Source organism: Aplidium turbinatum, chromosome 4 (assembly GCF_918807975.1).
Source record: "Aplidium turbinatum chromosome 4, kaAplTurb1.1, whole genome shotgun sequence".
Classification (NCBI taxonomy): domain Eukaryota; kingdom Metazoa; phylum Chordata; class Ascidiacea; order Aplousobranchia; family Polyclinidae; genus Aplidium; species Aplidium turbinatum.
The window spans coordinates 22,688,205-22,715,871 of record NC_137475.1 but is presented as its reverse complement, the minus strand read 5'-3'; the positions used below and the strand labels follow the sequence as shown (position 1 = coordinate 22,715,871).

Here is a 27,667-nt window from a genome sequence, read left to right as displayed (position 1 = left end):
CTGGCAAAATTAATCACTGTTGTAACCGTTATTTGGCTTTATTAAACTTAAAACTCGAATCTGCACATTAAATAATCATTCTATAACACAACTTAAGTTAACAGCAGACCAGCTAAATCAACACCCTTCACTCCAACTTGCACAAACTAAAACTGCGAACAGAAATACAATTTCACCAACAGTGAACGGTGAATCAACACGTCGGCTTCAGGAACAAGCTTCCGGCATCAGAGCACTTGTTCAATTACAGCTCATTCTCCCCCATATAAAAATGAACACCAAAAGTTGAAAAAAAACAAAGAGAACACTTTGAACTTAAAATTGCAATTGAAGGTACACCGTTATTACAACATCTAATATTTACATGTGCCATAGCATGAAGTTGAACACAAATTGTATCAAACGTAAGGCAAAGCACCGTAGTAATCGACAGGTTTGCGTCTCCGTTCAGAGCGGCGCAGCTTGGAGTGACAACGCTATTCTCATTAGTCTCGCTTGGTCCATCATCAGGCTGCATCATTTCTGAAGACGACGGCTCAGAAGTGTTACTTTCTCGAGGTACGATGGACAAGAATTCTGGAGTAGTAGCATCAGGTTCGGCGAAAGATTCGTTTTCAGAATTACACGCCGGATTTACAGCAGCGTCGTCGGCAGACCTGTTGCATGGTGAGAGATCTCTAATAGACACGGTGGTTTCATTTCCATTGTTTAAACGAACGTGAGCATAACCTGGGTTTGTTTCAAGCAGTTCCACTTCGTCCACTAAAGGATCATTCTTATTACGCACGTGTCTTTTGACGTAAATTGGACCTGGTTTAAGCCACGACGGAATAGTAATTCCGTTGAGGGATCGTCGAGCATGCTGGAAGAATCGTTGATGAAGTGTGCAGTTGATCGACGTGCATAATAATGAGCGGATTGAATGCAGGGCATCGGACAAAACGTCTTCCCAATGGGAAGGTGGCAACTGACGAGATTTTAACGCACATTGGACCGCCTTTCATATAATTCCATTGTATCTTTCACACTGTCCATTTCCTCTAGGATTGTAGCTGGTCGTTCGACTGGCAGCTACCCCATGAGAGTGCTGCCAAGATTTTAACTCTTGAGATTGAAAGGAAGACCAGCGATCGGAGTGAATATATGAACACATTCCAAAAGTAGCAAAAAGTTTCGTTAAACACTTGATTACTGTTGTTGGCGTCATGTCGGCACATGGGAAAGCAAATGGAAATCGAGAATATTCATCGACGATGGTCAAAATATATGTATTTTTCGTTGCGTTGGGAAGAGGTCCTTTAAAATCCAAGCTGAGTCGTTCGAAAACTTGGGTAGCCTTTATTAATTGAGATTGGTCCGATCTGACAAAGCGTGGTTTGACTTCAGCACATACGGAGCACTTGGAAACCATGTATTTCTGCTACGGAATAAGGAAGATTCTTGTTTCGCACGAAGTGAGTCATTAATGCCGGGATGACACAGAGCAACATGAAGCTCACGCAAATTGTCTTTACTAATTGCACCACAGAATGCACGTGTAAGTGCATCGGGACCTACATTTTCCTTTCCTGGTCTGTGTAAGACCGTGTAACTAAATTGAGAGAGTTCAATTCGCCATCTAGTTATCTTTTCGTTTTTTAATTTACTTGCGTGTTTGACGTCGAACATATACGATACGCTCTTTTGGTCTGTGATTAATGTGAAGTGACGTCCGATTAATAGGTGTCTCCATTTGCGCAAATCCTCCACGATAGCATATGCCTCCTTCTCCACAGCAGAATGACGCTGTTCACCCGTCGACAAGGTTCGTGAGTGAAAGGCAACTGGGCGTCCATCTTGATTAAGAATCGCAGCAATAGCAAAATTGGAAGCGTCAGTTTCCACGGCCAAGGGTAGGGAGTTGTCGATAAGATGCAACAAAGCTGTAGCCAACACTGACTTGATTTCTTGAATGGCTTGATTGGCGCTTTCTGGTAGAGGCAATGAAGCTTTGATAAGCGGATGTATTCTGTCCGAATAGTTAGGAATCCAGCGTGCATAATAAGCAAATAGTCCAACCAGGCGCTGGAGCTCTTTGTGCATTTTGGGTACTGGTAAATCGAGAAGTGGTTGCACTCTGTCTGGATCTGGTTTGATTGACTGATGTTCGATTTGATATCCTAATAAAGAAATCTTTAATTGAGAGTGCTGTGTCTTCTTCTCGTTTATAGTTAAGTTGGCTTTTGACGCGGCTTTAAAAAATTCTTCCAAGTTCCGATCGTGATCAGCTTGGTTCTTCCCAGCAATCGTAATGTCATCGAGGTAAGGAAAGCAGCCCTTTAAATTGTTGCTTTTGATGAACCAGTCAATGACTCGTTGAAACTCGGGAACGGCATTGGTTAAACCGAACGGCAACCGTCGCCATTGATACAAGCCAGAGCCCGCCTGGAAAGCGGTGTATTCTTTATCCTTCGGATCAAGTTCGATCTGGTGGTAAGCGGACTCTAGGTCGACAGTGGTAAATACTTTATTTTTAGAAAGTTCGGTCACAATGTCTTCGATTAGTGGTAATGGATATGCACCAAGCTGAGTGAAACGGTTAAAAGTTCTGCTGTAATCCATGACCATGCGCCTTTTCCCTGATTGCTCGTTTTTGACAACCAAAACCTGAGCCCTCCACGGAGAATTGCTGGGTTCAATCATGCCGTCTTGTAGCAAGCGTTGTGTTTCTTCATGAATATAATCTCTGTCTTGTTTGGAGTATCGTCTGGCCTTATCAGCAATAGGATGGCAATCTTGTGTTAAATGGTCGAAGGGCTTAGGGTGAAGCGAATTCATTTTTGGTAAGGCGTAAAGAGTCAGCACAGGACGATGTCCATTGAATTTAAATACAACGCTTTCGTGTTCTTTAAAGATTTTCTCTCCGATTATTGCATCCGTGGCCAAATTGTCTAAAATGTTGAAGGAAACATTCGAATACTCATTTTTGTTTACGATCAAGGTAGCAAAGCATTGCCCTAAGATTGGCAAACGAACAGATGTTTCGGCTAAAATTACTTCGCCCAATGTTTCATGAACTTTTAAGGAATGTTGATCGACAAATCTTTTAGTAACGTAGCAATCTGATGACCCCGTGTCCATCAATGATTTTGCAGTAAAACCGTCAATTAAAACATCACAAAAAACGTTGTTATTGTTTTGCGTTGTTTAAAGATTAGCTGTAGATAGTACTGAGCTTCGGATAGTGTTCAATTTGGTGCGCTTTGATTGTTTAGATTTAGTACGAACAGAACGTTGTTGAAAGACTCTCGAAAAATGTCCGATTTTGGAACAGTAGTGACAAACTGAATCTCTTGCTGGGCATTCCCTTCTGGGGTGGCGAGCTTCTCCGCAGAAATAACACAGTTGCTTAGCATAAGCTGCCTGAAGAAGCTCTGGTTCGGCGCACTGCGGTTCTTGCTGACTGGAAAGTCGATGTGTAATTCTGAAAACGAATCTTTCGCCGAACCTGATGCTACTACTCCAGAATTCTTGTCCATCGTACCTCGAGAAAGTAACACTTCCAAGCCGTCGTCTTCAGAAACGATGCAGCCTGATGATGGACCAAGCGAAACTAATGAGAATAGCGTTGTCACTCCAAAGCTGCGCCGCTCTGAAAGGAGACGCAAACCTGTCGATTACTACGGTGCTTTGCCTTACGTTTGATACAATTTGTGTTCAACTTCATGCTATGGCACATGTAAACATTAAATGTTGTAATAACGGTGTACCTTCAATTGCAATTTTAAGTTCCAATTGTTCTCTTTGTTTTTTTCAACTTTTGGTGTTGTTCAATTTTACATGGGGGGGAATGAGCTGTAATTGAACAAGTGCTCTGATGCCGGAAGCTTGTTCCTGAAGCCGACGTGTTGATTCACCGTTCACTGTTGGTGAAATTGTATTTCTGTTCGCAGTTTTAGTTTGTGCAAGTTGGAGTGAAGGGTGTTGATTTAGCTGGTCTGCTGTTAACTTGAGTTGTGTTATAGAATGATTATTTATTTTGCAGATTCGAGTTTTAAGTTTAATAAATTGTTGTAACCGTTATTTGGCTTTATTAAACTTAAAACTCGAATCTGCAAAATAAATAAGCATTCTATAACACAACTCAAGTTAACAGCAGACCAGCTAAATCAACACCCTTCACTCCAACTTGCACAAACTAAAACTGCGAACAGAAATACAATTTCACCAACAGTGAACGGTGAATCAACACGTCGGCTTCAGGAACAAGCTTTCGGCATCAGAGCACTTGTTCAATTACAGCTCAATCACAAAACATCAATAGCATCGCTTGTTGACAGCCACTTTCTGTGCACGCAAAGCGTCTGCTTTGCAGTCAAATCTGACATTAAATTGCAGTTTATACTGGTAGTTCTGATTACGTACAAATCGAAAGCTGAGAGCAGGTACAAAAAATGTTGTGCCTTTGAAACGAAGCCACATTTTCTTGAAGTTTCAACAAATGTTTAAAAACTTATCAAAACAGCTATCTGAAGTCGTACTGGCTTGAGAATGTATTTCTGTTTAGAGCTGCCTTCGTCCCAGGCGTTTTTCAATAATTTTTTATCCCAGGGCAGCACGAAAGATTGTGGAACAAATCCAAACTCTTTTTTGCCGAATCGAGTCTGCAGAAAAGGCAACAGAAAATATAAACGATAATAATAACATCTCTTGTGGACTTTCCACAAATACAGTATACCCTGATACATTGATACATTCATGATGAGTTGATGACATTGAAAAACCAGAACATATCATCGAACTACCAAATCATTATACATGATGCTGGGCGTTTCACATTAAACCGCAAATAATTTTAAAATGATGCTGGGTGCGAAAGAGTTAAATTACACTCTCTATCTCACAACCTCCTTAGATGTTGAGAACAAAAGATGTGTCTGGTCAGGACATGCATGTGCCAATACTTTAGTGCGTAGGTCTCTTTAAACCTGAAGCATCACCTGCATTCGTGAAATGTTTCGCCATAAACGATCCTTTCGTCCAAGCTGAAATGAACCAGGAAAGTGATTGATCTGAAATATGGTATATTTTAAATATGTAACCGCAACATCAAGTAAACGTCGCAAGACATGGATGTACTTGAAGTTTCAAACACGGTAGTATGGTGGCAATTCTAAATGGTATAAAACATTCCATAACTCATTCTAAAACGTGAACAAAGCACAGTTGATGTTGCTACTACCTTTTGATAATCTCTAAGGGATCGGAAACCATTCGACTTCATATGCTTGCCGAAGTAACCGAGCCAGTCGTGGTTCTCTAAAATAAAGAAAACCAAATGAAGGGAGGTGAATTCGTAAATGCGTTTCACGCAAATACAGTGTATTTCCATTGAGAAAAACTATTTTCAAACGTGGTATTGCCTCTATTGCACAGCAGTAAAGGAAAAGCATTTCGGTAGCAATGTTGTAAAGTAACTATAACAAATTTCATTGTCTATGCAACCAGAGTTATAGTGGATAGCTTCCCGGGTGGGCTGGATTGTATATAAAAATCCGGTTTTTTAAAGAACGTGCCTAGATCTACAAAACAACTGTTGCCAGATGAGGAATTCTACTCCAATTTGAGAATGCTTTAAAGTTGTTTAAGGAAAAAACTTATGGCAATACCCGTGACAGAAAAAAGCTGTTTCTCAAAACTTTCAAAAGTGTTATTTTTAACAGCTAATCAAATAAATACTGCAAAGTGGGTGTTCATCGGGATTGTTATCTTTTCTAACATTAGTTTTGTTGCAACTATTGTTAAAGAAAAAACTAATCAAATTCTTATGGCATTTAGTAGGCTGTAGGCTTAGCAACTAGCAACTTACTCCTAGACATATGACTTTTCACATGAATGCAAATTGCATAAATAAGAGTCAACTTATTCTTAAACTAATATTAATAAACAATATTTTTTCGGCTAATTTTATGTGATAACACCCATCATTACCCATAATACCCATAAAAACCTGGGTGGGCTGAGTTTTATTTTTAAAAAACGGGTTTTTTACAACTCTAGTATACATTCAATGCTTTACAAAGTTGCTCGTAGATGGGCAGCTGTCTGGGGACGGAGGGGTAGTTTATCAAGAAGAAATTATACGGAAACATTTTTCTGCCTCAGGTAAATGTTAGTAATGATGGCTATATCACAGACTTAGCATTAATCTCCCTGGAGAGTGTAGTTGTCTTAAAAGCATGCCATTAATGGTAACTCGGTGAAACTGAGGAATAAATCTTACTTTTGGAAGCCTTGAAACCTGACCTCATGACAGTGTTGCGGACGACGATAGGAGTGATGGTGCTCATCTTCCACTTTAGTAATTTGCGGACACTTTGTGGAAGAGGCTCAACTGAAACAACGGATAAAACCAATATAATTGTTATGTGATGCGCAGTAGACAAACATCGCACGAACTACAGTAAAATAAAAAAATAAAGTAAAAGTTAATGAGTTTTGTATTTCTGTCGTTTTGGGATATGTTTATGGGCTTTGAGAGCAGTTCTTCGCGTGTTATCAGCAGACGTCGTGTTTGGGTAAGGTGTGTACCAGTATGTAGTACACTACAGTATAAGTAAACGATTAGGTATATACAAAACAAAGTGAAATAACGGTTGAACAAAGTCACGGAGTTTTGGAAAATATAAAAAAAAACTGAAAAAATGTTGGCCTTATTTAAAGCCATCTCTTTTAGAGTGTATAGGTGATTTTATGACAGATATATAAATCCTACCGCCCTTAAACAATTATTGCATGCATCTGTGCTGATAATAATAATCATGATGAAAATTGCTTAGTGTCATGAAAATAAGGATTACGATCTAGGATTTCTAAAATCAAACAAGCAACATTGATAGACGAACATCTTATACTACTTCTAAAAAGAGTGCTTTTTAAATTAGTTCTTTTCTGAAACGAAAAGGCGAATTGCCACAAAAGTAAACAGAAATTGTACATCACTTGATTTTGCATGAAGAACATGTATTGTACGGATACTGAAAATGCCAACTTTGACGTAATCAAAGCAATGCAGTTATCATAACATTGATCAAAAATATCTCACTTGTTTTTTTGTTTTTGTAAAGAACAGCCAACAGAATAACATAAGCTGATACCTAGCTCAGAGCGAGTTGTGAAGTTGATGACTGGCGGACAGTTGCTGAATATACTTTTGATAATTGCATCCTTCCTTTCCACCGCAGTCTCTTCATTCTGTTGTTGCTTGTAAAGCGATCCAAGCGCTGAGAACTCCGATTCTGAAACACAATCTGCAAATTTTGAATCCCTTGAGGTGCCATCAAAGGTGGTGGCATTCTGCATTGTTCTACCATCTTCACAGTTGTTGAAATTTAGCTGAGTAAAATTATCCACCTGTGCTGCCTCTGAGACGGGTATTTTGAATTGTGCTTTGTGTGGCCTTTACTTTTTATCCAATCTGGCCATGATGAGCTTTCTAGAAGCAGTTTGCTCTCGTCAGTAGAGATCTTAGATCACTGAGGCAAGTTCCCCCACCACATTTGAGGTAGAGATGTTCACATGATCAGAATCCAGATTCTGCAGGATCATTTTAAATTGGCAGGGTGAGGATCGAATCTTGATTTTTGCGCAAAACCAGGGTTAGGACAGGACTCAAAACTTTTTGTAGCAGAATAAAGATTGACAACATCGTATATGATTATTCACGAACTTACAATATTATATTCTTTACATGTGGCATGGCTGGATTGGGCAAAGTTCAGAGAATGTAGGGAAATGTTATTCGAAAAAAAGTTTTCGGTAAAAATGAAAGGGAAAGCTATAGGAGTTGTTTGCAGCCTGCAATATTGTACGGTAGCAAAACATGGATACTAAGAGAGAGTGAGTTGGCTATTCTGAGAAAACTAAAATAGCAATGATGAGAGCAATATGTGAACTAAAAACCAGAAGGGAGAAAAAAACTGAAAAACTGGTGGGTCATGGGTATGCTAGAGATGAGGAAAAATATTGAACAACTTACCAGAGTAAACGGAGTAAGATGGTATGGACAACTGGACTAAGGAGGGAGGAAGGAAGTTTTCTTCGAAAGGCATTGACTTTGAAGGAAGATGGGAAGAGGAAACGGGAACGTCCAAAACAACATGGGAAGAACAGGTAAAGAATGAGAAAGACAAAGTCGGACTAAAGGAAGAAGATGCGATAGTTTCACTATCAATAGGTATAGCATTTGGCAGGCTACGTTATATCTTCTTGAACAAGTATGCTATTTTGATTGTGTAATTCTTGCGAGGTGTTATTGTCCTAAAGTAGTCCTTAATTATAATAATATTTTATTGCAAAACTTGCTTCTAGAAGATTTTGAGTTCGTGCGATTCTCGAAACGTCTTTCACTTGATAACCAGAAGAATGAGTTCTGGTGATGTAATTACCGTAGTGTCTGAAAGCTTCTGGTCAAAGCAAACCTGTTATAAATAGCCGCGTGATTGAGTATGATTTTGAGAGTTTTGCATTATGGGGGTTAGAAAAAAAGTCGTAATGAAAAGTATGTTGAAGACGATTGTAGAGTTTTAGTTGATATTGAATAGTTTGTAAAAGTTGAAGTAATTATCGATTGTACAGTTGTCGTTGCAAGTAGTACTAGTAGCGTATATTTATTTTGAAGTCGACGAAGAAGCCAGTTGTTCAAAATTTGATTTGTTTATCTGTTAGCAATGCTGAACCATTTGTTTAGTTTTTCAAGGATTTCTAGAAGCAATCTAAAATCTTAAAAGTAAAACTATTCGACATTTAATTGACTGTTTAACCTTTGATATCCCAATAAACTATATCATCAATGTTTCCAAAGTCTTTTGACGTATAAGAGATAGAGATGTAGGGTTACTCTCTATCTCTTAGAGTACTGTGTACAGAGAGTACTGTGACAAATGGACAAAAGGAGATAGAGAACAGGAATGAAGGCAATCGCTGCAAGGAAAGAATCGGTCACTCCCACTAGTGGGGACAAAACCGAATTTGGATTATGATGATGATGTGGCCTATACATGACATGAAGTGAGCTATAGCTTCGGTGTGCAGTGTGCACCCGAGTTCTAAATAACATTGGTATGATATTTAAAAGTCAGTCAGTTTTTTTCCAAATGATTACGGACTGTGTGTTATGGTTGCCAGGAAGCAGAGATGCTTACAGGATCATTGAAAATTGGCAGGATCAAGACAGCATCTTTAAAATTTCAAACAACATTGAATCACTACAGGATCACACCAAACATATCTGATTTGAGGTAGAAGTCCTACTGAAAGTATATACCTTCTACAAGAGTGATACAGTTAGTAACGTTTATTTTGCGTTATGGTCATTGCCTAGTGCATTGCACCGAGTCACGTGCACTTGATTACGTCGTGACTCCCTGTGGCTGTGAGTAGTTTGTAAGTACGGCAGCAGGACTTCTTGGTAGGTACATAATGATTTGTCCTTAGTTCATTCTAGCTCTACTCGTGTTGAGACCTCTTTTCAATTCCTTTACGTTTACCTAGAAGCGTAACAGTGGTGTCAGAAGTGGGATTCGAACCCACGCCTCCATCCGGAAAAGGGGTTGCAACGCCAGCAGAAAGACTGAGTAGAAGCTATAGGCCATGTAAGCAGTTGCAACCAAATTCGAAAGACACCTCCATGGAAGGAAAAGCGGAACTCAAAAGCTTACCAACGCATCGGAAAGCAAATTTGGATCCGTGCCGAAGTTAATGGCAAACCGTTCACGTGCCAGTGGGACACTGGCTCAACATGTTCCATGGTTGGATTAGATGGATACCACGAGTTAGGTTCTCCCACGTGCTATCCATCAGAAACCTCACTACATGCTTATGGTGGTAGGCCTTTGCATGTTAAAGGTCAATGATTCGTAAATGTTAAAATAGGTTGTCAACTAAAGTCAAGGATGAAGTTAATCGTACTAAATGAAAACAAAGGCACAAACCTAATGGGTCTAGACTGGAGTGACAGTTTTGGCTTGACCAGTCAGGGTATTTCGGTGTTAGATCAAGTTTCAGACAAGAAAAAACATCTCGTATTTTCACAAGTTCAGCAGACAGAAGAATCCTTACTAATGCAGAGGGAAAGGCAAGTTTCAGCTTAAACTTGCAAATTTTCCAGAGTTTTTTCGTCTGATCTTGGGAAATGTGTTACGACAAAAGTTTCTATACACTTAAAACCGGAAGCAAAGCCTGTTTTTTCCAAACCAAGACCAATTCCATTTTCCAAAAAGCAAGCTATCAAAGAAGAATTGGACAGACTTGTGGAGCGCAACGTTTTGCAGCCAATAAATTATAGCGACTGGGCAGCTCCGATAGTAGCGGTGTCGAAAGCGAATGGAAGTATACGAATTTGCGGCGATTTCAAGGGACTGAACCAGCAAATACAAGTGGATCAACATCCGTTGCCGACGTTGGACACGTTGCTGGAATCGCTGGGAAAAGGTCAGTACTTTTCTAAAATTGACTTGTCGGATGCTTACTTGCAATTAGAGCTTGATGACGAAGCAAAAAAACTTTGTGTCATAAACACACCTTTTGGTTTTTTCCAATACAATCGTATGTGTTTCGGTGTGGCGTCAAGCCCAGCCCAATTTCAACGTTGCATGGATAAAATGATTTCGGGAATCCCTGGTGTAGCACATGGATGGATCCAAGGGGGGGAGGGGGTGCGGGGGGTGCGCACACCCCCAAAAAATTTCAAACTGCTATTATTTTAATAAACTAATGGTATTAAGATCTACTAGTATGACTTTATATTTTGATAGATCACAGCATTTTATATCAGCTTTCAGCATGTAACGAATTGATGCTGAGTAGATTATGGAATGTGTATCATACCAATGGAAATAATCATGTGTTTTGTACTGCTCATGTTTTTAAACTTTAGAATATTTCCCACAATTTCATCACGTTCTTGAATTTTGTTATACCATAAGTTTTTTTTTATTCATGCTTGTTTTTAAGACTTGATTTTTCATGCACACTCTCTCCGTTTTCAGGTCTTTATTAATATTAAACAAAAACATCTGTATTAACAACATGAATGCTTATCAGGGGTGCAACCTAATTCGTACCATGAACAATTCGTACCGTCAGTTCGTACCTTGAAAAGATCAAGAGAAAAAATTAAAAAAAGCCGAAGTCGCTGATCCCAGTTTCCACAAACATTTTAAAAGGGTTAGGGTATCGGAGTATCGGTTAGGTAAGATCAAGAGAAAAAAAATAGAACATCGCAGTTTCCGTTTTTCCGCAGTTTCCGCAAACATTTAAAAATTTCTGGTAATGATCCTAAGAGTTTGCCAAAGTCGCTGATCACAGTTTCCGCAAACATTTTAAAAAGGTTGGGGGTTAGGGCTGATCTGAGTTTCCACAAACATTTACAAATTTCTGGTAATGATCCTAAGAATTTGTGTTTGTTTTCGGAAGATTTTAAAATGTTTGCGGAAACTGCAATCAGCGACTTTGGCTTTTTTAATTTTTTTTCTCGATCTTTTCACGGTACGAACTGACGGTACGAATTGTTCATGGTATGAAGTAGGTTACATCCGCTTATCAGTATGCCAAATACAGCAGAGACACATTTTGACAGTGCCACACTGATGGACTTCCGTGAATAAAAATAGATTTCAGCGGCACCCCCCCAAAAATTAGAGGCTGGATCCATCCCTGGTGTAGCAGCATATCTAGATGATATCTTAGTTACGGGACCGACAGAAAAAGATCATTGGAATAACTTAAATAAGTTTATGGATCGTTTAAGCGAGTATGGGTTTTGTGTTAAAGCACAAAAATGTGAATTTTTCAAGGATTCGGTTGAATATCTTGGATTCTTGGTCATGTAATCAACAAAGCGACCGTCGAGCACATCAGTCGAAGCAATAAAACAATTACCCCAGCCGCAAAACCTTCAAGAACTTCAAGCTTTTTTAGGGAAAATTAACTATTATGGTCGTTTTATAGCAGGTCTTCCAGACAAGGCAAAACCTTTAAATTCTTTGTTGAAGAAAGGAGCAGTGTTCAGGTGGACACAACATTGCAAACTTGCTTTTCAACAACTGAAGGAGGACGTGATCAATGCAACCACGCTAAGTCACTACAATGAGAGCAAATCACTCATACTAGCCACCGATGCATCCCAGTACGGAATAGGAGCAGTTTTGATGCAGAAGCACGATGGTGTGGAACGTCCACTCGCCCATGCATCAAAAACTTTGAGTGAAACGCAGAAGAGGTACTCACAAATTGAACGAGAAGCGCTCTCTGTCATCTATGGAGAAACGAAGTTTCACCAATACCTGCACGGTAGGACGTTTACTTTAATTACGGATCATAAGCCACTAGTTTCGATGTTCTCACCAAAAAAGAATCTACCAGTCCTAACAGCTCAGCGTCTTCAACGATGGGCTATTACCTTAATGCATATCAATATGATATTCAGTACAAACCAACTAATCTACATGGTAATGCAGATGGACTGTCTAGATTGCCTATGGAGTTAGACAAAACGTTTGACGAAAACGAGGAGAGAGAGAATGCAGAGGTTTCTCATTCTGTAGAGGCAACCATGGACGGTTTACCTTTAACTTCGAACGAGCTTAAAACAAAAAACGCTTCACAATCCGGTCTTAAAATTAGTTCTGTCGTATATCCAGAACAGTTGGCCTAGAAGATTACCTGACAATGATAAGCTGCGCTGCTATGCTTTGTATAAAGACTCGATGTGGGTAGAAAACGATGTAATACTTTTACAACGTGACGGTTTTCCACGAGCAGTAATTCCGCAATGTTTGCAGGCACAAGTTGTAAAACTCTTGCATGAAGGTCACTGGGGAATCACCCGAACGAAGCAGATGGCACGCAGATACGTATGGTGGCCGGAGTTGAACAAAATCATCAATGAGATGGTGAAGTCGTGCGGACCTTGCAGGCTTGTCGCAAAACCTCCGGACAAAGAGTACCAAGCATGGCCGAAAACTACAAAGCCGTGGCAGCGGATTCATCTCGACTATGTTGGACCTTAGGAAAGATGTGGCTGATTTGCGTTGATGCACACTCAAAATATCCTTATGTTTCTATGCAGAACATCGGACAGGCAACTTTCAAAGCAACGATCAGCGCACTTCAACAAATCTTTGCGATAGAAGGCTCTTCGGACACGATTGTCTTAGACAACGGAAGCCAGTTTACGTCCGGAGAGTTCAAGACATTTTGCATCAAGTTAGGAATACATCACATCACCTCGCCAGTGTTCCACCCTGCTTCAAATGGCGAAGCGGAACGCTTCGTCCAAGCCTTTAAAAGGGCGATGGAAAAAAACTATAAGGGAGAAGTGAGCTTTGAAGCACACCTCACCCATGCTTCGACTGGAAGACTCCAGCCGAAGTTCTTCATGGGCGCCAGCCGAAAAACGCTATTATCCTTGTTCTCGCCAAAGGAAAAAAGTAATTCAAAACAAGAACCTGCATCTCAAAAGCGAAGCTATGAAGAAGGTTCATTAGTTTATGCTCGAAACTATGCATCTGGTTCGAAGTGGCTACCAGGTACGGTAATTAAAAGACGGGGACGTGTCCTGTATAACGTAACGTACGAACGGAACGAGGTGTTTGGAAGAGACACATAAATCAACTTCAACCCAGGTTTCACAACGTTCATACTGAAAGTAAAAGTGATTTTTCTGATTCAAGTAAAGTTAAGGTTGCACCAGGTCCAAAAAAAGATTCCGAACCGACCGATACCAATGAACACCCTGGGCAGTAAAGCTGTCCCACAGAGACGCTATCCAGTACGAAACAGACGCAAACCTGATTTTTATCAGGCTTAGTCAATACGTTTGTTAGTCGTATGTGCCTCTGACCCTAATTGTAATATGACCATTATTGCAGTGATCTGTTAGAAGCACTATATATATTGTGTATGTTAAGTCGTGAATACTTGGTTAGTATCACCCTCCCTTAGCTGTAATGTTTTATTTCTACTGCTAAGTGTTAATTTATAAGGGAGGAATGATACAGTTAGTAACGTTTATTTTGCGTTGTGTTCATTGCCTAGCGCATTGCACCGAGTCACGTGCACTTGATTACGTCGTGCCGCCCTGTGGCTGTGAGTAGTTTGTAAGTACGACAGCAGGACTTCTTGGTAGCTACACAATGATTTGTCCTTAGTTCATTCTAGCTCTACTCGTGTTGAGACCTCTTTTCAATTCCTTTACGTTTACCTACAAGCGTAACAAAGAGTTACTTAGTCTTAGACCATGCTTGTGGTTACAAATCTTTCATCAATTCTTTTTTATTTTTTACCTCAGATACTATTATCCTTAATAAACTGTCAGGAAACAACACAACGAACAAACCAGCGCTCTCTGAAACAGTGTCATCTTCGTCAAACATTGCTACGTCAGAATCAATGCAGTCCAACGCATCGTCGTCGTCACACGGTAGATACTCCCCCACAGTAGTGCCAGCGTTACTCGTTTGACTGCATGACATTTCATCACCCTAGGTTCATAAAAAAAAAGAATATAAACACAATGAAAGTTATTTTTAAGCCAGTGACGAAAACAAATAAAAAAAATAATCTGAAAAATGTGAAAATAAAATTTGGTTTACAAAGATTTTCTTACCCCATCTTCTTCCTGGCCTACTTCTCCATCATTGGGTTCCAGAAGTGAGTCCTCGTAGTCAGAGTCCTCCTCATCGTAAACAAACAATGAATTTTCATCTGCTTTGTCTCCTGGTTGATGATTGGATTTCCTGAGAAAATCGTGAGTGATCTTTAATGGGAAAACAGTAATGGAAACACTGTGTACAATTTTAACCTAGGAATTGAACAAGCAAAACAACAACATGATAGGCCTATGATTAAACATTACAATGATATATTGCACATTCTTACAAATAATTTTAACAGTCGAACGTTTTTGGCTAACCTAAGTCATTATCAGAATCTGAAAAAAGAATTGAAGAAGTATAATTAATATTCAAGGAAAATGTACCATGAGTCCAAATTACATCAAGTTATCATGTTGCATATCGCGATTTCGGATATGAAATCCTTTTCAGTACAACTTTATAACAGGTAAAATTTTCAGTAGGCCAGCTCAGTTCAAAGCAGTTAAGTTTAGAAAGAGACCACAATAGTGTTTTTCGGTTGCTAATAAATAAATTTAGTTTGCGAGTAGTAGTAACAATTCTTATGAAAATTATGAAGGGAATTAAGCCATACATTAGTTAATACGCTAAACTACTTACTTCATTTTTTTATTAATCGACAGTGACTGTATTCTTTGTTTTTGGATCACATTATAGAGCAATTTTGAATCACATTGTGCAAAGATGGCTTGTCGTTCCCAGAATCTCTCCTTAATGTTTGTTACTGACTGCTTTAAAATGTATGACCTAATTCTCTCCATAACTTGCATTATAATTGTTGATATCATTGCTCGGAGACTGAATTTATTTGCATCTATAAGCATTAAGCAACCGCAAAACAATTTTACTTCTAAACTGAACTGTGAGTCTAGAGATGTAAATGCAAAAAAAACGAACCGTTTTTTTTAAAAAAAAACGTGTTTTTTTTCAAAAAAAACTTGAGCCAAAAAAAACACTCGTTTTTTGTTTTTTTTTGTTTTTTTTCATATTTTTCTGAAAAAGTTGCAATTTTTTTGCAATTTACAGCTTAGTTTCATTATAGTGCTCTTGAAAAACATTAAATTACTAAAAATAGTTTTATTGGTGTGCTGAAATTCCTAAGTGTTTGTGTTTGGCAGCATATGCTCTTGCATAGTCCTATTGAGGACCTACGTTGTTTCGCTTTCTTCTTCATTCTCTGGCATGTTTGTGGCAGTAGACCTGACAAACATTGAATTAATGAAACTTGATACATGACATAATGTAGATGAGTTAATTTCTTTTTCCTTTTATGGAAATTAGCCTATGATGTTAGTATACTGTGGTACTAGTTATTCTTGTACACACTCAATGGGTTGACGAAATTTTGACAAAACAAGGTGGCAGTATTCAGTACACACATTTACCTTGTTTGTGGACGTGGTAATTTACTAATGCAAGCTATTGCCAATAGCTTGTTTAAACATGTTTTGTAACTGATAGCTTGCCAACGATGTATATGCTTTATAAATGTTGAAACAGAAGTATTCTTTTCGTGTGTTGTAAGATCTTGGATTGGACACTTCGTCATTGATGCTTCTTGCAGATTATTTGGGACATATAATGCAAGAGACCTTATCACTGATATTTTTAGCTGTCAAAAGTTAGTGCATTTGTCAGAAAAGGTTTAGGTTAATGTTCCTTTCAAATGCCCACCACCCATGTTGACTATTGCTAGTAACTACCATTCTACCAACCTTGAATGAAGAAATTTTTCCTTTAAAGTGGAGTTTTTCAGCACTGCTCAATGCTCAGTGTTCACATAGTGAATAAATGCTTTATAATGCTTTTCCTGACAAGAATAAAGTTTTACCCATATTCCCACAATGCAGGATAAAGATACAAAACAAACATCAAAGATGAAAACTTATTTTATTTGAGAACTAGGCCTACTGTTTTTTGAGATAAAAAGAAATTGACCTCTTGTCGTTACGCACCAATAAAACCATGATGCAAACTTTAATTTTTTTTATTGGGCAGAGGAAAGATTGACGAAAAGTTAGGCAAAAACAAAAAAAGTGCTAAAGTCTCAAAGTTCTGCAAACTAGTTCAAATTGGATGGATTAAGTGCAATCAATAACCATACTTCTTTTATACATGTCTATGACAGCACAATGATGTAATTAAGGGAAAACAAACATGACTATGACGTCACAAAGGATTATTGAATCTCTTCAGGGAAAATAAAAAAACATCAAAACGTTTCCATCTTTCACTACATTTAAATGTGATTTGGGCTAAAAGTTGGGACTTTAGCACTACACTGCTTTTGCCAAACTTGTCATCAATCTTTCTTCTACCCAATTATTTTTTTTTTAATTTACGCACCATGGTTTTATTGGTGCGTAACGACAAGGGGTCAATTTCTTTTTAGCTCAAAAAGTAGTAGCCAAAACTTGTTTTAATATTCATAAACAGATAGCCCACCCCATAAAACATGGAGGTAGAGCTAAAACTTATGTAAATATGTTGAGCGGTTCTTGAGATATGGCCGTTTTTCTATTGCTCCTTATCTATAAAGCCACTTAGTGGCTAAGGTTATTTCACTTATAACTCGAGAACCGCTTGTGTGATTTTCATCACGTTTGCACCAAATGCACATCAACTGGAACAATCTCTTGACGTTGTACTGGTAATGGTGTGGTGTGCTGGTGAAAAGTGCCTTTGTGAAGTAGAGAAACAGGACCCTGACCACCTGGTCCTAACGTAACATGCCCATTAACCAAAATCCCAGGTGGCTTCGAAACTGTACACAAGTGTGGTACTGCATTTAACAACTGGCTGAACCAAATTACAGACAATACTTGAGATGTGCCAACCATAGGACACTGTGTTACTATTTGAGACGATGAGAAACCTTTATGGCTCGTGTGTTGAGACTTGAGAGACATATTGTCTCATTTGAAAGATGTTATACGAGTTATGAGACTATTTTTTTGTTGAAAGAGACGCTATTGCAATGAGTTTACCCTAATTGCTGCATATTGTGACATTTAATAAAAAAATAAGTAAAAAAAACAAAAAAAACGAATAAAAAACAAAAAAAACGATAAAAAACAAAAAAAACGAGCTCGTTTTTTTTAAAAACAAAAAAAACCGTTTTTTTACATCTCTAACTGTGACGGTGTGAAATTGTGACTGTATTAATTGGACTGTTGTAAATTTTATTATGCTGATTGTAAAGTTACACTGAAGAGGGTTACATATCCGAAATCGCGATATGTATCATGACAATTTGGACTAGGACTTTGTCTTACATTTACTTTGGATATGGAATATTAAATTTAGTACAGTACGGTATTACTTAAAATATACAAAGACAAACACACTCCAATTAAATGTTTATTGCGAAAACACCTTGTTTTCAAGCGATTTTTATAATATAAACGCACGAAAATCAAAGCGTTGAAACTTTTATCATTTTATCTGTTTCTCAGTATTGTGACGATTAGTCCTATGGAAGAAAAAGCTCTTTCGACCTCCCCAAAGAAGGCTTGATTACAAGCTAAGCAAGATCGATTCTTTTAACATTTTCAGGTCTTTTGTTCGTAGCTGAAAACACACATTGTTTTGTTTTTTTTATTATTCCTTGCTGTGGAGGAATGGAAAATTGCTCAGACGGAATCCTTACCTTGGACTTTCTAATGAGTAATTCAACACTTTTTCAGTCTTCCATACGACCGTCAGGGCTCTATGGATAATCTTTCCAAAAGAGATTTGCGGAAGTAGTAATTTTTAACTTCCGAGTTTTGTGTCCAAATTAATCTGCTAATCCAGGTGGGTGGGAGACTTAGAATATTTGATTCAGTTCAACATTTTCCCTTTTCTTGCGCACATCCTCCAATCTCTCTTGCAGATTCCTGCTAATCTCTGTTCCCAAGTCTGACTGCTCATTTAGGGTGAACAACTGAACATGACCACATTGTCAGCCAGACGAAGTTCAATATTCTTTTTGCAAAGGTATTCTACTGTTATTTTAATAACACTAACAGCATTACAAAACTCTTTGATCGTTTCACATCTATTTTCCGAAAACTCAAACTTCGCCCAAGTCTTATCATAACCACCATTAGGCTATTTCTTTACGTAGCTCGTAGAAACGGCAAATCACCTTGATTCTTGAAGAATTTATTCCGCTGAGTCTTGCAACCAAGAAAGAAAACCTTCTTTTTTCCGTATGAGACAATACTCTGAGGTTGTAAATTGTCTTCATTGCGTACAGTGTATGTTCTGAATAGCTTCACTGCTTTGCGGACTTTTGAAACAATTATCTTAATTTCAGGAGCTAATAAGAAGAATACGATATAAACTTTATAACTGCGCGGCCTAACTTGGTTCAACGTGATTCTGCATTGCGGGGGGAGTATGTGACAATTTTGTATGCTGCAATAGCTGACAGCCAGAGGCGGGCAGTAGCGCGCTACTCTTGTAGTGAGGCTACTTTTTTGTCAGCGCCGCTACATTTCTTTCGTTCGTACTCCCGCTTACGCTGCTTTCGAGTTTAAAGTGAAAAAAGGATTCATATTTGGAGACTTTTTATGGGAACAATGTGTAAATAAATCAAAGCAGAAAACATTCGACTATTGCGGGAAACATCAAGCAAAGGTACGTTGATGCAGAAAAGAGTGACAACAACACTAAGAACGATTATAAGCATCATTTATCACAATGTTTGCTTTACGCTCAGGCACATGACCAGCGCGATAAGTTGGAAGGAAGGTTTGTATTAGACTTAGCGAAACAGTTTTCACTGGCAACACGGTCAAAATTTTTACTTTCTGTTTGAGCAACATGAATCTGAATTTCACAATTTACTTGGTTTTGTAGTTCGGAAAGAAACATGTCTATCTTCCCGGCTTTTGGATAAAAGTACTTTTCACATTCTGTCTGAAAACCAGGGTTTCCTGATTTTAAAACCCGGGTTTCGGGTAGCAAAAAATAGCCAAAAAAACCCGGGTTTCGGAATTGGGTAAACCCAAGTTGGAAACACTATGTTCAAGTTAAATTTTATTATATTTGTTCCAAAATTGTAACATTTCTAATGAGGTTAGCTGAAAATGTTCAGCTGTTTTAACTGATTTGTAAACATATAAGTAATAGACTAAACAATAAATACTATTAATACTACAAAAGTGCTCAATGCCAAGCAGAAAAAGCCAAGCAGAGCAAATTACATCAAATATAGTTATTACCTTCTAAAACCTCTAAAATGTCTGTTTCACCTTAAAAAGGGGATCATCAGAAGGTCCTTATTCAAATCAATCAAATCAAATATATTATTATTCAAAATGATCGTATTTCAATAAGGACCTTCTTTCAGGGAGAAAATGGCTGTAGAGGTTTGGGAAAGTAATAACTATATTTGAGTAATATACTATATTTATAGCATATTAATGTAATGCTCCATCCGCTTGTGTTGTTTTGCTTTGCTTGTATGTGGTGCAAAACATTTTCTTTCAGAAATTATATATAGCCTATCACAAGCTCGCCAACATTATAAGGCTACCACATTTCAGCAATGGAAAAGACAAAAAGGTCTCATACCACTGTTTGGATTCCAACGTGTTGTTTATTGAGCTGTGTTGAAGGGTAGGTGAGTTTTCGTCAGCACCGTCTCCACAGCATCTGACAAAAGTAAGAAGGTCACAAATCTCCAGTACTGGTAAAGTTTGATAATCAAAACTAACTCACTTTGAAGCAGATACTCATGCTAACTTCAGCGTGAAGCGGAAGCTGATTTCATGATATATTTATGCTGACTTCAATGTTTTACTTGGAATTATAATTTCTACTATTTTAGCACGGTGAGAAGAAAGTTTTTCATAGCTCAAAGCTGTGGTACTGCTTGTCTGACTCTCGTCAGAAGTTTGCTATAAAAATGAAGTCAACCTAAATTTAGTGAAATATTTATAGGAAGAAGGAAACACAAAGCAAAAAGAGATGAAAAATTTGGCCGATCAAGCTGGAGCGATTTCAGGCTAACGAAGGTATGTCCATAAACAAATTCCTTTTAGCAATTCGAGTTTAAAGAATATTACTGCTGCAAGTGAATCGAAAAAACGTTCTTTGGAAGCAAGGAAAAACCTTTTCCTAGTCATATTAAAGCTATGTAGGCCAACCACAAATCAACCCTATGCCCATTTTGACAAAAAAATACGTAGTTAATTAACAGACAAAATCTTCATCATTAGTCTACACATGGCCATACGAGACCATAACATTTTGGGGGACAAAACAAAAAAATTACCTTAACTTTTTTGAAATTGCCCAAATATACATCAAAACATCCATCGACTAAGCTGAAAAAAATATTAATGTAACTTTAAACGAGGCTACTTTGAAAATTGCTACTGTGCCCTGGCCAATCTAAACTTTGCACCACATTAACTTTGCCCTTCATGCAGTACTCTGCAAAGATTTTTGTTGACAACCCACTTTCAAATGCAAAAAAAATAATTCAGGTAAATTTAAAGAAGTATTTTCATGTTGCTTCCCAAAACTCATAACAGAGCTGATATCGGTATTGTGTAAAGAAATCTTTCAATATTTCTTGTGGCTAAAATAAACAAGGCTAAAATAATTTGCACAAGTGGAACCTATTGGATGAAAATAATAAATTTATCTTGAGATTAACCGATACCAAAATTTTCGCCGATACCGGTATCACTTTTTTAGGCCGATACCGATATTTTTCCATACTTTAGTGTTGCACAAGGAGTTAGATAAAATGCTAAGTCTGACCTTTTTTGAATAAAACTATTAAAAAAAGCTTTGAATTGGCATAACTTAGTTGTATAGGCCTAGATTCAATCAATCCAATTTCTCTGCATTGTTGTGCCATAATAGCAGTGTTTAGTAATAAAAGGTCGCCATGATTGTGGACTGGGGCATAAGGAAACAAACATCATAAATGCGGTTTCTGAAAAATGAATAAAGGGTTTACGCAAACTCTCCAAATAGGCTAGTCATAATTAAAAATAACATATAAAATTTAAAGCAAGTCCTTTGTGTAGTCATACAAAAACCATTCGACAAGTAATGTTCAACCTAAGGGCGCTAGTTGTTTGGTTGTTGCTTTTGCCAGGCTTGATAAGATTACCCAGGCAGCAAAAATGTGCAATTTTACATCGTTTCTACGTCGCTAGACCTTTAAAAAAACATGTAGTTTGGTGGTTTTTAATGAACTGGTTCCTTTTTGTTGTAATAAACTTATCAAGCTTAATCATGGCAGCATAAGTAGGCAACGGGCTACGCAACGAACTCCCTCAGTGATCACCACTTGGTTCTGACAAATCAAAAAACATCGTTGTCTTGTGATGTTGCTAAGTTGCGTCCAAGGTCAAAATCAGAATTCTAAACTATTCGAATAATTCGAATCTTTAATTGGATTCGGTATGTGTATTTTTTTTGCGTCACAATTACGTTATTCAACACGGATGGACTGCGCACAAGCAGTGCAACAAATAAATTGTGCAAGCGTACACACGCCGATTGGCATTGCAGCTACCGTACCAGTTTCGAGATTTCCCCTCAAAACTGTGATAATCCTGGATAATTTCGTTTAGCAGTTGCGTGTATTTGATTGGTATTTCGATGCTATATGATCTGGAATTACTGTGATCAGCAATTTTATTGCGTTTAGTTGATGTAATGTTGCATTGTTTGGCTAATTTTTTAGATCAAAATTAATTTTAAGAGTAGCTGACAGATATCCTCAAACAATCAACAATCATATTTTTTTACGTTCAATCAATTAGAGCTTAGTATTTTCAACGTTTCGGTTCTTCTTAATTCGATTAAAAACATTAGTGAAAAGTAAAAAGCGAATTGAACATTATTTTTCTAATACCAAACCACTTGTGATGATCGAAGTTGTTAATTCATTATATATTCGATAAAACGTTGAGATGATGTTACGTCATTACGCCAATTTGAGATGTAATTTCATGACGCTGCATGGCGGAAAAACCTTCACAAGTTTTGTGATCCGTTGAGAGTAAAAAAGAAACACAGATGATGAACATTGGAGAAATTGAGTCTCTTTCACAATTTAAGAATCAAGCAACGCAAAACTGCTGAAATAAAACATTTTCGTTGAGTGAATCACTGCAAGTAACCAATGCCAAAAGGCGCGCGCAAGAAGTTATGGGAGTGTGAGGAATCAAAAATTTGAACAGGTTATTATTCTACATCAGTGTGATGTTAGTTACTGCGGTACTTCAAAAATCTATATCTTTGCTGTAAAAAATCCGCAGCAAATACGTTTTTTTACATTTTAGTATCGACGACAGAATTGGCCATATTTTGTTAATACCGATTCTTCCAAAATGGCCGATATCGATATTTCGCTACATCTCTAATCCTGAGATTGCAGTACTAATCTTAAATTATAAACAGACATAACCCAGCAACAACACTACATTTAACATTATAAAAACAAAAAACAATAAGCTAACGTTTTCGGCTAGTCATACAGCCCTTTGCAAGTCATACAGGGCTGTATAACTAGCAAATTCTCTCCCGAAACTATATTATTGTTTTTTGTGTTTATGATGTTAAATGTAGTGTTGTTGCTGGGTCGTTCCATTATATTTCAGGTCAGAATTAGAGGAAATGCCACCCACACTCTCCGATTTGGTTGATTTTGACATATGTGAGAGATGGCAACTCACTGAGCTAAACAAAAACAAATTTCGAAATTGGTTGAGGGGTTTTAAAGTTACACCATTTTCAATTGTAACCACACGGTGGCAGTATTTCAGCTCCAAAGAGTAAAAATGCCCCAATATCTGTTATACTGAAGCTAGGAAGTTGATGAAAATATGCAGAATACCATTTTGGGGGATGAGGAATCCAAATTTGCAAACAAAATATAAGAAAAACATGTAGTTTTGTAGTAATTTGATTATAAATATTTTTTGAGGTATATATTTTGGGGAGAAATGTGCCCATGTAGCCAAAGAAAAAACAAACATTTTTTTGGGGGGGATGTTAAGTTGGACTTATATTTTGATAAACACACTCCAATTTTGCTGTTCCATATTGTTCCTTGCCTGGACTGGTGGTCAAAATTCTTTCTAAAGTTTTGCAAATTTTAAATGCTTTTTTAACATTGTACAGTGGGGCATTCCATAATCATCAGATTTTTTCAAATTTTGTAACCACTAGTCACAGATTTTGCTTATTTTGACATATTTTGTACATATCATCCTAAAAAATGATGAAAGTAGCAAAAAAAATGTTTGAAGTACGGTATCTTCATTGGGGGCCGAGATAGAGCACTTTGAATTTTCGGCCACTAGTAGGATTTTGGAAGCTGAGCACAGCCATTTTTTCATTTTGCGCCTTCATTTTTTGACATTGTACCTCTTTACCTTGAACGATTTTCGCACTGAAAACATGCATTTTACCAATTTAAGATCCAAGGAATTCATTTAAATCGCAATTAAAAATATGCTAAGATGAACATTTCAAATGGTAATTTAGGTTTAAAGTTTTTATTCATTTATTTTTGATACGCTAAGTTTGGGGGAATATTTTGGAGCGTTGAGAAAAAGATCCCAAAAAAAAAATTTTTCAAACAAAGCAATTGTAGTATAATATTTTTACGAAATTTGATTGATGTAAGTTTTGCATAAACCAAAATAATTATTCAACTTAGAAAATATCAACCCATACATATCAAAAAATGAAAATAATTGAAATATAACTGATGCTTTGTCATAATATTTGCAGGGTTCAGCCATATTATGGTCCATTTCTTTAAGAATTGTTTTATGTGTCAAACTACCAATGTTTTATTATCAGCTGATATCACACAGCTAGTCTGATCAAGATTTTACTACCGTTTCTTATCAAACCAGCACCTGCACCCTTATCATTTCTGAACTAACTTTTCATTGAAGTAGAAAGCTGCCTGGCTATGATGTTTTTATTATTCAGCAGGAAAGGAGTTGTTAAACAGTTTAGTTTGGAAAAGACCATATATGCTGGATGCCACACACTTCTGCACTTTTGAAACTAACTCCACCTTCTACATCCGGAATGGCCTGTTTCGGTGAGTCCGATCCCTTAACGAGGGATTTTTTCAATTTTTTTTATTTAAATTATCGGGTACCGTAGCCTAATTATCATTGCCGTTTTAGGGTTAGGGGCTAAGATTAGGGGCTAAGGTTAGGGGTTAAAAGTTAGGAACTCACCGAATCGGACTCACCGAATCGGACTCACCGAATAGTAGCAGACCCTTCTACATCCAATGGTAGAAGTTACACTTTTAGCTCGCAAGAACTGAACAAACTTGAAAAACTTTTTAACTAGACTGATGTGCAATTTGGTGTAGTTTTTATTACTTAATGCTCACTCAATAATTTCTAAGCTGTTCCTATGGGATTTAGCTATACTTTTTTGATCATATGGATTGAAACAAATCACTGTCAGATGACAGACATTGCAATTTGCTGTTTCAAAAATGCCAAAACTTCATGTCAAAGAAATTGGAATTTTGCCAAACTGAGTATCAGTTTTAAACTGCAGTCCCTCTCAAAAAACACATGGAACAACTAAAATAACTCATCATAAAGACATAACATGAACAGGTAAATAATTTCAGAAAAAAAAATTTTGAGTTTGGTCATGGCTACATGGCCAAAGCAACCCCCCAAAGTTATCCCCCCCAAAGTTATCCCCCCCAAAATTTTTGAAACGTTGTTTTTATCTATAAATGATAACTTTTCACCAATTTTGACTGGAAATTCAGATTCCTTGCCCCCAAAAATGGTACTCTACATATTTTGGTTGTTTTTTTTTAGCTATAAATTACGAGATATTAGCAAAACTTGAATTTTGGGGGGGGCACGATGCCCCTGTCAGGTGGTGAATTTCAAACCCCCACAACTTCTAAACCACTTGGTCAATTTCAAAAAAAAAAATTTTGGTGTGCTCAGTTAATGATTGTGAACTTACTGCCAAAGTATGAAACATTTCCAAGAGTATTGGTTTTTTCATGACCTGAAATATAATGGAATGACCCTGACTGGGTTAGTGGGTTATGTCTGTTTATGGTATACAAAAGTTACCTCTCTACCCAAATTGTAATCTTAAATTACTAATTAATTGAAAAATTAATCTTAAAACATGTGGATACGCGGGCAACATAAAATATAAACCTACTGTACCTTCCTGACTTGACAGATAGTGTTCCATTTCCACTGTCATCACTGTATTTTCGATACAAAATCATGCTGTCTTGTTCATTTCCAGTAACATCTTGTTTGTGATAGGCCGGTTTAATAAGTTTGGTTTCAGCTGATGATAACGAAGCATCTTGCACGTTCTCGGTGACTTTTTCTATGGCATGGATATCAGAAAAAGACTTTGAAGGACCAATTACCGGTACGAACTTTTTACTGACTTTAGCACTTTTGAAATCTTTAGCCTTCCCAAAAGCTAAGTGTTTGTTTGATTTTTGACTATTTTTATCAACTTTCATGTCACAACAGACATCATCAACAATAGTTGATGCACTGTTGCAATAGCTATTGGTGCTTTCTGCATTACAGCTATAACCAAATTTTAACATATCACACAAGTCATCCACAGATCCATGCTTCAAAAATTTATCAGAAGTATTTTTGTTGTGCACCGCATTTTCAGCAAGAGAAGGAGAAGTGTTTGAGGTACCATAAGTCTTTCTTTGTCTATAATTAAGATGAATCGTCTCCTCGGTTGGTTTTGAGTTCAGCTTTGATGATGCCATAGAAAAATCTTTTCCATTGTTGGGAGGTGCAGTTTGCTTTCCTGAATAAATAATTGGGGGATTCTGATTGGTTAAAGCAAAACTTTCAGAAAATGAACTAGACTTTTTTTTATCACTGGATATTTCCGCAGATGAACTGTTGGAAGCAATGGGGTTAACATTGGTACAGCTTCTTGATACTTCAATATGAGAAGCAACATTACGACGTAAACTTGAACTGTTTGGACGATAAGAGAAGTGTGAATTATTGCATGAACCTGAAGTAATCACTGAAGGTCGTAATGAAGTTAGTAATGGACCAGTCTTATTACAAAGAGAGCTGGCGTTATGAGCAACTTTGGCATTTCCACTTTTTGCAATTAATCTATTTTTTGCACTGTTGGGTCTCAGCCTTTCAGCTTTAGATACAACAGACCTAGGCAAATTCTGATATTGAAAAGTAGTTGCTGAAGCATACGGGGGAATTGTAGTAAAACTAGGTGGATTTTCAGATGATATGTTTGAATGGGTCAATTCGTTGTTTTTCTCCAGTTTTTTGGCTCTCGATCGAGTATCAGAAAGCATGCTGCTTCTAAACTGATCAACTCTGTGCTTTAATCGTGCTGGTGTTAGCAAAGAGCCAGTCAGCCCAAGTCTAGGTGAAGGATAATTATAAACTGCAAGTGTATTTCCTGAATGAGTTGTTGTATCAAACCGAGAAGTGTTATTATGACCCACCAGGCTATGGTAAGAATCACAAGGCACAACTAATTCAAATTTATCACTACAATCATTTTGGAGTTGGTGAAAGTGGAAAAATTGCTGAGTGTTGTAGTGTCCTCCGTTTTCTAATGCAGGAAGTTCAAAAACAGTTGTCTGCTGAAGTCTTGTTGTTGGAACATGAGCAAACCTAAACAATTTACAAATTAATTTTTTGGTTGGATATAATTAAGTACCGGTAACTTATTTTATTGCATAAATCACTACAGTTAGTTTTCAAAGTTACCTAGAGTAAAAATGAAACTTTGGTAAGTAATTATGTGAATGGATTTTAAACAGCACTTTTTCAAAAGTGATTCTGTTTAACAAAAAACAAGGTTACCTACTGGTGCATTAAGAGAAAAATTATAATATAAAATATTCAAGTAATAGCTGACTATGAGTGCACATTTTCATGCACATGCATCTGTACAGAAATGCAATTATCAATTTAAAAATTATAATAAACACTTAATGAAAT

The 27,667-nt window shown here is 37.3% G+C and overlaps 1 protein-coding gene across 2 annotated transcripts in view; it reads right to left on the bottom strand.

The window, feature by feature from the left end:
- Positions 1-26,841, bottom strand: part of LOC145768554 (tubulin monoglutamylase TTLL4-like) — a 98,947-nt gene extending 72,106 nt beyond the window's left edge. For both annotated transcript variants that reach the window (XM_082580075.1, XM_082580076.1), the window contains exons 1-9: positions 25,868-26,841; positions 20,238-20,318; positions 14,648-14,777; positions 14,378-14,522; positions 7,137-7,277; positions 6,263-6,373; positions 5,222-5,298; positions 4,980-5,051; positions 4,521-4,643 (exon numbers count right to left, since the gene is read on the bottom strand). In XM_082580075.1, the coding sequence (XP_082436201.1) occupies positions 4,521-4,643; positions 4,980-5,051; positions 5,222-5,298; positions 6,263-6,373; positions 7,137-7,277; positions 14,378-14,522; positions 14,648-14,777; positions 20,238-20,318; positions 25,868-26,448 (1,461 nt within the window). In that variant the 5' untranslated portion in view covers positions 26,449-26,841. The remainder of the gene's footprint in view (positions 1-4,520; positions 4,644-4,979; positions 5,052-5,221; positions 5,299-6,262; positions 6,374-7,136; positions 7,278-14,377; positions 14,523-14,647; positions 14,778-20,237; positions 20,319-25,867) is intronic.
- Between the last annotated feature and the right edge of the window lie 826 nt (positions 26,842-27,667).